This window comes from Scomber japonicus, chromosome 17, assembly GCF_027409825.1.
Source record: "Scomber japonicus isolate fScoJap1 chromosome 17, fScoJap1.pri, whole genome shotgun sequence".
Taxonomy (NCBI): Eukaryota; Metazoa; Chordata; class Actinopteri; order Scombriformes; family Scombridae; genus Scomber; species Scomber japonicus.
Genome location: NC_070594.1, coordinates 21,110,715 through 21,122,612, shown reverse-complemented (window position 1 = coordinate 21,122,612; position 11,898 = coordinate 21,110,715). Strand labels below are relative to the sequence as shown.

The window sequence follows — 11,898 nt, the reverse complement described above, 5'->3', positions numbered from 1 at the left end:
TATGCACTGATGTATGGTAGCAAAGTGTGTATTCTTACATGCACTAAAATGCACTAATTCAACCCTTGCAAATACTAAACTAAAAATAATGTGTTAAATATCACATTCTGGTGCAAAATGGCCCCCATTCCTCACCCACCTTAAACACCCCCCCCCCCCCCCCCCCCCATGTACAGAACTGAAAAGCTTCTGCCTTGTAGCAAACTTTAGCAACAACATCAAGGTAATGTTTGAATATTGAGAATACTTTAATTGGGATGAATTGTTGGGCTTTGTTGACTCACACACCACATTTTACAGCAGGGTCACATTAGGGTGTTCTGGTGCAATGGTAAACATCCTCAAATGAGGTAACAACAACCTCAAGATATGAGGTCAGCAGCGACACAGACACTCTTTGAAATCTACAACTTCCTTAAGCTTTACAGCATGCACATGGCTCTAAATGTGGTGAAGAAACTGAAATATATACAACTCAATCACACGGAATGCGTCTTTAAATTTAACTCGCAGAAACCCATGTGTTAACATACATTATATTCTCTTTAGATTATTTAGATTATTTTTACTCCCTTGTTGGGAACAGCCAAGTGCGGTGACACTCTGGTTTTGTACAGTGACAAATCTGGAGACACGCCAGTACCTTCCAGCACCAAAAGACGATAATACAAATCATCACAGACAAGTACACAAAAAACAACTTCCATCACTTGCATGAGAGGACACAGACATGGCCTGAGAGGCACAAAATAAATAGGTTGAAGGGTGCCGGAGGTGCACATCACTCGAACAGCAGGTCTTCATCCGTCTCCTCTGTCAGCATATTGGCGGGCTCTGCGATTGGACCCAGCTTAGCCAAGCGGGCGGCGATCTCAAGCTCTGTCCTTTCCCTGAGTTGCTTCTTCTTCTCTTGGATTTTCTTCAGCCTGGAGGAAGAGGAAAATATATAGAAAAGGAGATTAGGTAGTTAAGATACTGTTGCATTCCTAATCACAGAAACATTTTATTTGAAAATTGGGATTTATTAGACTTGCTTTACCTATAGAACTCCTCTCGTTCTCTCTCATCCAGCTCTGTGATGATGTAGGTGAGGGTGCGATCAATCCGGGGGATGATCACTGAAAGGTGCACAAAAAAATCAGATGAGCTACAATGATACTTCTTCGTATAAATTATTGAAAGAAAAAAAAGCTACAATTTGATATAAAATGTGATTTTACCATGCTCAATAGCATTCACACGCCGGTTGGTAATCTTGATGGCTTCATCCAGAGTGACAAAAGATGTCTGCAGACAGAAAAAAAACACATTTTTAATCAATAAACACGAGGTTGGATCAGTCAGTGGGACCAAGTCTTATGAGTGCATTATGGTTAGGGCTGGGGTTGGGTTAGGCCAAGACTAGTGCTAGGTTGGATGGGCTAGAGGGACGATTTACAAAACTCATGAGATTTGTACACTAATCTTAATCCAACCCTAACTTTAAATTTAAACCTAACCCTAACTGCACTTATGAAAGTTTATCCATTCAGCCCTCCATCCATTCAGCCCTCCATCCAATACACCATTTACCTCAGGCCATGGTCAGGGTTAGGGACACGTGCAAATCTTGCAAAGGTTTTGCAAATCATCTCTCTGACTGATCCAATTTAGCATCAACCTTTTTCAATCAGTCATATTTTTCCACCAAAGAAATGACCCAGAAATGACTAAGAATGAATCCTTTAACCTTGATGTATCTAGAACAGCACCCCCTACCTGTAAGGAGGCCAACTCCACCAGCAGCTCCACAGCTCTACCATAGTTCCTCTTCAACCTGGAGAGCTGCTCTCCTCCTCTGGCCAGACCAGTCAGCTCATAACCTGACAAACACAAAGAAGGTGAGAACTCTCCACTATTAACCAGTCACAAAAAGTCATTTTTTAATGATTATTTATTACTTACTGTCTCCGCCTTCTTGGTAGTGTTCAAAAACTGGAAGGGTGACACCTGGGAGAGCAAAACATTGCACATGTAAGAACTTTGACGGTGATGACATTGATGATAAAAGTGAGAAGATGGGCATTTTTGAAGCTGACCTGCCACGTTATCTCTCTTGGCTCTGACCTTCACTTGGGCTTTGTTGACATTCTGGATTACAGTCGTGCTGCGGACAGAATTACACATTACAGAGGAATTGCAGAGGCATCTAGACTGTGCCACATAAGATAACCTTGCACTGATTATTACCTGAAGTCTCCAGCTGCGAATTTAGCTTCAGCCAAAGAGAAAGCCGCTTCTCGCATCACCTCTCCCATATTAGTCTTAGTCTAAAGAAACAAAGGAAACTATTCAGACTGATGTAAAAATACACTCAGTTACCAGTTTATTAGATACATCAAACCCAGACTAATGCAGTTCAATACAATAAATGCAATAAATACCACCTCCATGAATGTTATAATGATCCGTTTTTATTCACTTTTAAACTGCAGTTTGTAGTTTTGTTGAATTGTATTGCATTGTACTGAGAGGTGTTTCTAATAGATCTTCTTATCTATTAATGAGGGTAGAATAAATATTAGAAACACCTTTCACTATGACGCAATGCAATTGAGCAGAAACACAAACTACATCCTCTAAAATGACCATAAAGTTGAATGGGAACTTCTCTGAAGATTACATGGTTTTTATTATATGACAAAAACTTCAACTGACTTCAATAATTTTGCGAAGGATTTGACGGAATCGCATGGAGAGGGCGTCAGATTTCTTCTTGAGCAGGTTGCGGCCGGTCTCCGCTCCTTTCAGCCGAGCCTTCATGATGGTCTGAGCCCTGCAAAACAAAACAAACACACACACACAGTTTCAATTGCTTTATTTCAAACTGTCAACTACATTATAAGTACACCTGATTCAAATAGCGATTATGTATGTGTGTGAGAAAAACTCGAGTGGTCTTGCTCTATTTTTGTGGTAATCCTGCCAATAATAAGCCAATAAGGTCTGTAGCACCTCTTCATCTTGACCCTTTGAAAGAAGTGATGACTACAAGGAATTGTGTGTATGTATATTATCAAATCAGATTTTCCATACTATTGATAACTCAGATACTCCACAATCTTTTCATGTGCCCTTTGACAACTGCATAAGTACCTCCTGGGATACTTTTACTCCTGTTTGGAAGTGATATATGCAACCAGAGGCTTGGTTTATCAGCTGGATGCAACTATATCCATGTACAAGTCAAAAACAACCAATGTCTAGTATTAAAACGTCTCTGTCACACACAAAGGTTTCTGAACTTCACTAATCATTAAATACTGAAGTTACACAATGTCAAAGTCAAATGTTATACTTTCAGTACGTTTCAGACACAATGCCAGACTGACAGCTCACACTTGGATCATCTTAGAAAGCATCACATGACAACAGAAGGACTCTTCCTCTTTTAAACAGCAACCTGGCACTGATATAAACTAAAATTAGCTTTAGATCACAGTACAGAGCTGACAATGTGACATATGCATATTTAGAGGAAGAAATCGTCAATCTGAGAGACAATAAGCCAGCAAAACATAATTTTAATAGCTGGCTAAGAAGCTACAAGGTTTTAGCACCTGGCTACCAAACAAGCTGCTTACATTCTGGAGGGGAAAACGTCGATCCTGTCTTTTCCAGACATCTTATTGCCGTTTGGTCGATGATAACGATCTTCTGTTAACTCAAATAAATACTTAAAACGTTATATTTGACTCTAATGTGCATATAATATAGATAAACGTTGTTCTTCGTGCAGGATTAGCAGCGTAGAGAGAGCCGATGTTTCGTGATCTTCTCTGTCTCTCTGCGTGATGATCAGCTGGCCTTACTGGTCATGTGACCGGGGATCCACCGCCGCTCTGCGCATGCGCGGGTAGTGACGATCTTTTTCCGGGTCGAAAAATTAGCAGCCAGCGGGGCCTGAGGTCTTCACTTCATTAAAAAAGACCCCCCAAAGAAAACAACCGGAATTTAAGCACTTCCAGCGCATAAAATCCGCGTGTACTGTTCTGTAACCATATGACACAGGTGAGTTTTATTTTTATTCAGTACAGGGGATATTTAGCCCGGGAGCGGCTAACGAGCTAGCCTCTGTAGCAGTGCATGTGCCGCATGTGAGCTGGGAGCCGGGTTATTAGCTGGGGAAGCTAACGGTATCAAAGTCACTGTTTTATCTTTTAATTAAACTCCATGTGTTGTTGTATTTGTTGAGGTATTTGTATTTATGTTGTAATTGATTTAAATGGCTTATCGTTCATTTTTGTTGACGTCTGTTTTTGCCCCTAATTTGTACATCTTCTCATTTGTCTACATTGCATCATCCATTCACTGCTAAAAATGAGAAATAAAGCTACAACTTCACATAATACAACGTCATCTCCCTGCTGGTACTGTGGCATCCATTTCTAGGCTGAGTCAGATGATTTGACTCCTTTTTATAGTGCTTAACAAACCAGAGACTCAATTAGCAATATATTTTAAGTTAATATTTAAAGCATTTTAAAAAAAACAACATTTTCCACCCCTTTTATATCGGTGAGATTAGGCTGCATATTGGTAACGTCTCTCAATAACCTAAAGGGCAGGTTTGCAATTTTTCAAGTCTGTCCCACAATAACAGTCAGGTCCCTAAATGAACGTAGAAATAGGTTTTTATTGCTGTAATGTCTCTGGAAGGTCCGTTCATAATGTACTTAAATTGTAAGTGATGGGGGCCAAAATCCACAAGCGTCCCTCTGTGCAAATATATATTTAAAATTGATCTTAAGTTAATATGAAGCTTCACCTGTCCAAATGAGTCAAGTCAAGTAGATCATTACAGTCTCTTTAAAAAGTCCCTTTTTTGTTATTATACTTCCAAAGCGAGAGAGAAACACAAAAGAGACTGTATATGTGGCAGATATCCACCTGATATGACTAACTCCGACTGCTGAAGATTCATATAAGCTTCATGTCAACTTATAAATGTGTTTTTGCACAAAATGGATTTTTGGCCCTCATCACTTACATTGAAAGTATAAACAGGAAGAATGATTATAGTGAAGAAAACCTTTTTATTGTTCATATGGACACCTGACTGCTGTTTTAAGACAGACTGAAAAATTGTGAACATGTCCTTTAATAACATATAACTTATTAAAATTCTAATAAATATGAATCAACAGAAACTAGACTCTGTTACCTTCATTAAGGTTGGATATATAGCTGTGTTGTTGTATTAGACGGTATTAGTTTTAGCTAAGTGAGCCTAATAAAATGATACCTTGCTGTATGCTGGAAGTCATTTAATGATGATGGGATGTGGTGACATTTAAGTGAATCTGTTTTCAGCAATAATGCCAATCATTTGGTGTTTGTGGCGTTTCGAATACAATATTTTGCTGCTCTTCAGGTTTTATTGTAGCATATTGCGAGAGTTCTTCTCTGTTTTCTGATGATTTTATAAATGAAGCCATTAATTGAAAAAATAATCACCAGATATAAATATATAATAACAAAAATAATCATTATTTGCAGCCCTAAACATGTCACATCCAAACAAGGTTTCTTTTAGTTCAGGACTCAATGGGCATGAAAAGCTGCCTGTATCTCAGTAAAGTCACCATAGCTGCTGTCATTGTGTCCCAGCAGTTGGTTCATTGTTCTCTATCTATGGAGCAGCTCCAGGGGTTGTCTCTGGATTCAGTGGTTTACAAGCTTTTTAGCTGTTAAATAATTAAAATGAATGTCTACTAGTGACCCCTCATCACTGTGGATATAAAGTGTAAGGAGTTAAACACATCTTCTCTTTAAGGTTATTCTAATTGGAAAGATTCTTACGCCATTCATTTGTAAAAGATTGAGAACAGAAAAGGAAATGTAATTTTTCTTTTAAGTGTGAGTTTTTTTCTCTTTAATTGACCTGTAATCCATCACGTATACATTGGGAGTGTTATTATTGTAGTTTTCAAGCTCTAGATAAGGTGTAACCCCTGCTGACATCACCAGTGTTGTTATTGCTGACTTTACAAAGCTTGAGAACCACAGAAGAAATTAAACTTGACTACTCCTACTTAAGGTGTTTCTCTTTGTTTGTGTCCTCACAGCGATGCCGGGTCTCAGCTGTCGATTCTACCAGCACCGGTTTCCGGAGGTGGAGGATGTTGTGATGGTGAACGTGAGGTCCATCGCCGAGATGGGCGCCTACGTCAGCCTCCTGGAGTACAACAACATCGAGGGCATGATCCTCCTCAGCGAGTTGTCACGTCGACGTATCCGCTCCATCAACAAGCTCATCCGCATAGGCCGCAACGAGTGTGTGGTCGTCATCCGAGTAGACAAAGAGAAAGGTAGGCTCAGGCTGACGTGAACTAACCGATAGAGATGAAGAGTAGTGGGTATGGGACGTTAGCCCGTATCTGTAGTTTTACACAGGGCAGAGCTGCCAATGTCAACGTGCTGGTGGTATAGACATTATGATCTAGCCACAGTAAAAAGTGAAACTTTCATGAATATACTGATGAAATAGATCTTTTCATGATAGGCAGCAAAATTCATCCCTTACCTTTTTGAAGTTATCAACCATTAGTTAGAATGCCATTTTTTCTAATATAGCATAAAAGTGTGAAGTCATTATATTGTTTAGGGCTGATAGTAATGACATTATCATACATAATAATCTTTTTTTTTTTTTAGATATGCGCAATAATAATTTACTCTAAAATGTCTTGAAACTGTTTAGTTTGACCAAAACAATGAGTATTGTTATGGGGTTTTATTGTTGGTAATAATAAAGAAATGCAAGAAAAGCAAGCAATTAAACTGACCATTTTAGTAGGAATTGAATAATTAACTGTATAGTGAGGAGCTAGTTAATCATCTCAGCCTCAATCTTGTTAGAAGCCACTCGCACATCACTTTAAAGCCGTCTGCAACGTTGTCCACTGGATTTCAAATTCTGTCCTCTGAGAGAGAATCCTTTCTTTAAATGGTCTAACTGTATTGTCTTCCTGTCTTTCTGTCCAGGATATATTGATTTATCAAAAAGAAGAGTTTCACCAGAGGAGGCCATCAAGTGTGAAGATAAATTCACCAAATCTAAAACTGTAAGTCAAAGTGTGTCCAGATGTTTTTATAGTTTTTGTTTTTTTGTGAAAGCCTGTAAATATTGTATTATGGAAAATAATTTGACAGAAACAAAAAAAACTACAATCCTCTTTTGCTGCAGCAGCCTATGTCTATTACCATGTATCTGAGCTTTGCATCAGTGTTTGTACTGGGCTGATTGGTTTGTGTTGGTGTGTGTGTGTATGTGTGCAGGTGTACAGCATCCTGCGGCACGTGGCAGAGGTGCTGGACTACAGTAAAGACGAGCAGCTAGAGAGCTTGTACCAGCGCACCGCCTGGGTCTTTGATGAGAAGTACAAGCGGCCAGGATACGGAGCTTATGATGTCTTCAAACAGGCTGTATCGTAAGTGCTTCTTTCATGTAGCGCGTGTCAGAGAGAGAGCCAAAGAACATAGGCAACAGATATTTTATCTGAAGAGATGAAATGTTAATGAACAACCCCCCCCCCCCCCCCCCCCTTCCCCTCCTGCAGAGACCCCGCCATTCTGGATGGCCTGGACTTAACAGAAGAAGAGAGGAACGTGCTGATCGATAACATCAACAGGCGACTCACTCCACAGGCTGTCAAGATCAGAGCAGGTGAGGCTTCACTGTGATTTGTAACAGTATTTATTTTAACTGTATCATGATCACACAACTGCTGGACTACATGCGTTCAAAACTACAATTCCCACTCATCCTCTTCCCGTCCCACCTGCAGACATTGAAGTGGCATGCTACGGGTATGAGGGGATTGATGCAGTGAAGGAAGCTCTGAGGGCCGGACTCGGCTGCTCTACAGAGGCCATGCCCATCAAGGTAACATTATCCTCATTTTTATTTTATTTGAAATTTAGGTCCACTGTTCTGCTTTTGTTGTGTCTGTTTTTGTGTAAGTAATGTACATTTCTAGGGTTTCTGCTTGTCTTGAGAAATCTTGAAAGTATTTGTTCTGCAAAAAAGCCTTTAAAAGGTATTTTAAAAGTTACACATTTCATATTAATATCTTAAATATTTTAGTCAGATTTTTTGAATATGTGGTTGTGGGTCTTAAGATATCAGACAATCAGTGACCTCCGCTTACTGAAGTCTGGGGGATTCTAAAATGGACGGTAGCTGCTTGAACAGCAAACCTACACCCCTTATATTTTGTCAAGGACATACCTTACTGTAAATGATGCTCTGCCCCTCCCCCATTTTCCTCCATAGTGAACTACATGTGACCACCCCAATATGAAGGACCGCCCATTCTCTAATTTCAAAGTGAAGCATTTAGATGCTGACCTGTGAGTGCCGGTTGTCAGGAGATGTTGTACATCTATAAACTACTAATGAGGCTGGTGCCACAGTGGATTTTGCTGCAGGAAGCTGTTTAATCCTGTTTCAGTCTACATCATCAGTCCTATCACTGCTGCTAAATACAGCAGCTATGAAGCTCATCCACTCACAATGGATGTGTATGAAAGCATCAATAGTGTCAAATAGAAAAAAACTTGAATGAATTCTTTTATAATTGGTTAGTCCAAACATCAGTTTTCTGCTACTTGTCCCAGTCCAGATCATGTTAATTGATTCATTATATTACCAGGAATAATAGTTCTATACAGCTGGGAAGTGCTGACAATAAATTCAAGTACTTCATAAATAATTATAGGCCTTATTGTCCCTTCTGCTTTGCTGTCATTCTTTGACTGTTAAGACAGTGGAAAAGCCGTTAAATTGAATGTTATGTGGTATTAAAACTAGTCTCTGATTTAGTAAACACTTGAGAAAGCTTGATTTCTGTAGCAGCTGTAAATAAAAGCTGATGTGTTTGTGTCCTCTGCAGATCAACCTGATCGCTCCTCCACGCTACGTGATGACAACGACCACTCTGGAGCGTACCGAGGGTCTGTCTGTCCTCAACCAGGCCATGGCTGCTATCAAGGAGAAGATCGAGGAGAAGAGGGGCGTCTTTAACATCCAGATGGAGGTGAGCTACTTTAGTTTCTTTGTGCAGCCCCGGAAGTGAAGTGAAAATGTAATTAATATGTTTGTGCGTTCATTTTTCACATACAGATTATTGAAATGTATAATGTCATGCAAAATCTGTAGTGAGATCAGTAGTGTTAGTGTGTACAGTGAGAAGTTCACTCAAGGAAAAGAATGTAATAGTTATGTCTTCAGGTTTAGGGCTGCGACTAATTTTCATTATCAATTCATCTGATGATTATTTTCTCAACTAATCAATTAGTTTGGTTTATAAATTTGGTTTATAAAACTGAATTATATCGATGGGGGAGGTTCCCTCAGGCCCAGGACGACATCCTCAATGTCTCGTTTTGTGCCTGCAAGTTCACAAGCCAAACATATTCAGTTGTAGAAGACAAAAGAAACCAGGAGATATTCACATTCTAAAAACTGGACTCAGAGAATTTGCCCTTTTTTACCTACTTTACAAATGACTGAATGGATGATCAAAATAGTCTGTTATTTATGCAATAGTTGGCAACTAATAGATGAAACGAGCTTTACAGATGTTCATATACAGTTGTTTCATATTCAGAAAGCTGCTCTGAAGTGAATTCTCTAGTTGCTGGTGAATACCACTGAGATGTACATCAAATAAAATAAAAGGTCACTTTGCTACACGGAGTATAAAGTTTCTCATCCAAAAATAGTGAGAAAACAGTAACAGTATTGAGATAACAACATGAAGGGAAAGACATATTCTTGCAGTATTAAGTTTTATCTCTTAAGATGTTACACAAGAGAATCATGTTATATTCTTCAGATATAACCTTTTGATAGATGATCTTTATTTACTCAGGAGAAAATCAGTTAATCTCATTAAGAATGGTGCCCTGCAAATACACAACCAGAACAAGTCATATAACAAAAGTGTAAAACCAACAATCTTAAACCAAAACAACATAAACACAAGACAAATCACTTACACAATACAGAAAAACAAAGAAAAAGACAGTAATAAAGTTCATTAAACAGAAACAAAACGGACATATTAAGGAAAACCGAAGCATTGATTACATAAAATATCATCCAACACAATCTTAAAATGTTCTCAGGATAAAAATGTGTCTAACTTGTAGCTTATTAAGGATGGCTTTATAAATAAAAAAGACGGTGTTGTTGCCTTCGAGTGGTGAGTGATGTCCTCCCCACTTTCTCATAGAGGATACAATGATGGGTCCTAAAACTGTCACCTATCATAAATCTGAGAGAACTGATAGATGGCATCAATGAGGTTCAGGGTACGGTGTATAAAACATCCTTTTCTCCAAGTATAACACTATTTCTCACAGTGTTGGCACCTTATCCATTAAACCATGAGCTTTTCTCATAATAATTAATGTTATATCAAAAACATATTTCTTGATTTGGTCTCAGATTACATTTCTTCCTCCAGAATTGGTCCTAACACTCGTAGTCGTAGTTTACAGCAGCGATGAAATGAGTACACATAATTAACCCATAAACTCTTCCCCCTCCAGCCCAAGGTGGTGACAGACACGGATGAGACAGAGCTTGCCCGGCAGCTGGAGAGGCTAGAGAGGGAGAACGCAGAGGTGGACGGAGACGACGACGCCGAGGAGATGGAGGCCAAAGCGGAGGACTAGCCGGTCCTCGGGGGGAATGCTGGTGGGGGAACAACATCACAGGAGAAAATGTGGACAGATCTGGCCGCAGTCAGTCCAACAGATGATAACTTTCACATTGCAAACATTAACTGACGTCAATAGTTCATTGGCAAACGTCCCGGTTTGTCTGAGAAGACAGTCCAACAAAAAGCTGTCTTCTTCCAGGAAGCTTAAATTACAAATTACACATCAATATAGTTTCTATTTTTAAGTACCCCAATTTGAATACATAACGCTAAAACATCAGCAGCTGTTTACAAGCAGTGGCCTTCACTTACCTCTTGCTTAAGAGCCCAGTGTCTTCAGTATCCATGGCACTTCATCTCTGGCTGGATGTGAGTGATTTAAAGGGGAAACGTGCGTAGGCTCGTCTGTTTAAACACCAGTCAGTGGTGACTTTATGTGCTGTTTCTCTTCCAGTTTAAGGGTTTTTATTGGCAAGATTTGCGCTTGTTCAGCTCACATGGCATCAATAAAGTTCTGGAAGTTTTGATCTCAATGCGTCTTTGTCAGCTGATATTAAACAAACAACACTTGTGGAATTAGTGAGAAGTGATTACCTAGTAAGACAGGTCAAAGAATAGTTTTTTTTTTTTTTTATTTAATTAAATGTTTTGCAGTGTAATCATGCCTGTTCATACTGGCCATTAAAAGATGGTATGCTTTCAGTCTAAGTGGGGAAACAAAATCTAAAACCCCCTTGTTTTTTATCCATCCTTCCTCTATAGTTTCCTAATAGGAAAGTACTGTCCATGAAGTTACAAAGAGAGACTGTTTTATAAAAGACTAACTGTGGAATATATACACTTAATTTGACTAAGACATTTAAAAGTTCATCTGAAGCATATGAGGCTTCAGAAGTTGAGAATTTTGTCTCATCACTTACATTCTGAGTACTTTGTGAAGCGATCTTAATTGTCCACACAAACAAGAGGTAACAATTGTTACAGCAAGCAAAACCTGTTTCAGTGTTCATTTGGGTAATTTACTGTTCTTTTAAGGCTGATTTTAAAATTTGTGAACCTTTTTAGATTTTCATAAGCCAACATACATTTAAATAATTTCCAACCTATTGAAAACAGTCATACATTGTCAAATTCACACATTATTCAACCCAGATTATGACTGCAATTAAATCTAATAACACTGAAT

General features: G+C 38.9%; 2 protein-coding genes across 2 annotated transcripts; one reads left to right on the top strand and one right to left on the bottom strand.

Annotated features, from left to right (window-relative positions):
* Positions 1–235: 235 nt before the first annotated feature.
* On the bottom strand, positions 236–3,827 carry atp6v1d (ATPase H+ transporting V1 subunit D). The gene is made up of 9 exons (XM_053336442.1): positions 3,624–3,827; positions 2,698–2,815; positions 2,230–2,309; positions 2,079–2,146; positions 1,945–1,989; positions 1,759–1,862; positions 1,221–1,287; positions 1,040–1,118; positions 236–926 (listed from the first exon to the last, which is right to left on the bottom strand). Exons 1-9 carry the CDS (start codon positions 3,662–3,664, stop codon positions 782–784), a joined length of 747 nt encoding a protein of 248 aa, XP_053192417.1. The 5' UTR covers positions 3,665–3,827; the 3' UTR covers positions 236–781.
* Positions 3,828–3,907: 80 nt separating this feature from the next.
* On the top strand, positions 3,908–11,245 carry eif2s1b (eukaryotic translation initiation factor 2, subunit 1 alpha b). The gene is made up of 8 exons (XM_053336441.1): positions 3,908–4,050; positions 6,108–6,350; positions 7,027–7,106; positions 7,321–7,472; positions 7,602–7,708; positions 7,830–7,927; positions 8,937–9,080; positions 10,600–11,245. Exons 2-8 carry the CDS (start codon positions 6,110–6,112, stop codon positions 10,723–10,725), a joined length of 948 nt encoding a protein of 315 aa, XP_053192416.1. The 5' UTR covers positions 3,908–4,050; positions 6,108–6,109; the 3' UTR covers positions 10,726–11,245.
* The last annotated feature ends 653 nt before the right edge of the window (positions 11,246–11,898 follow it).

Coding starts and splice junctions, on each gene's coding strand:
- atp6v1d (XM_053336442.1), bottom strand. CDS start 3,664: ATGTCTGGAAAAGACAGGATCGACGTTTTCCCCTCCAGAAT. Junction 2,310..2,697: donor TCCTTCGCAAAATTATTGAA/GTCAGTTGAAGT, acceptor TTGTTTCTTTAG/ACTAAGACTAATATGGGAGA. Junction 927..1,039: donor GAACGAGAGGAGTTCTATAG/GTAAAGCAAGTC, acceptor CTCTTCCTCCAG/GCTGAAGAAAATCCAAGAGA.
- eif2s1b (XM_053336441.1), top strand. CDS start 6,110: ATGCCGGGTCTCAGCTGTCGATTCTACCAGCACCGGTTTCCGGAGGTG. Junction 7,928..8,936: donor CAGAGGCCATGCCCATCAAG/GTAACATTATCC, acceptor TGTCCTCTGCAG/ATCAACCTGATCGCTCCTCC. Junction 9,081..10,599: donor TCTTTAACATCCAGATGGAG/GTGAGCTACTTT, acceptor TTCCCCCTCCAG/CCCAAGGTGGTGACAGACAC.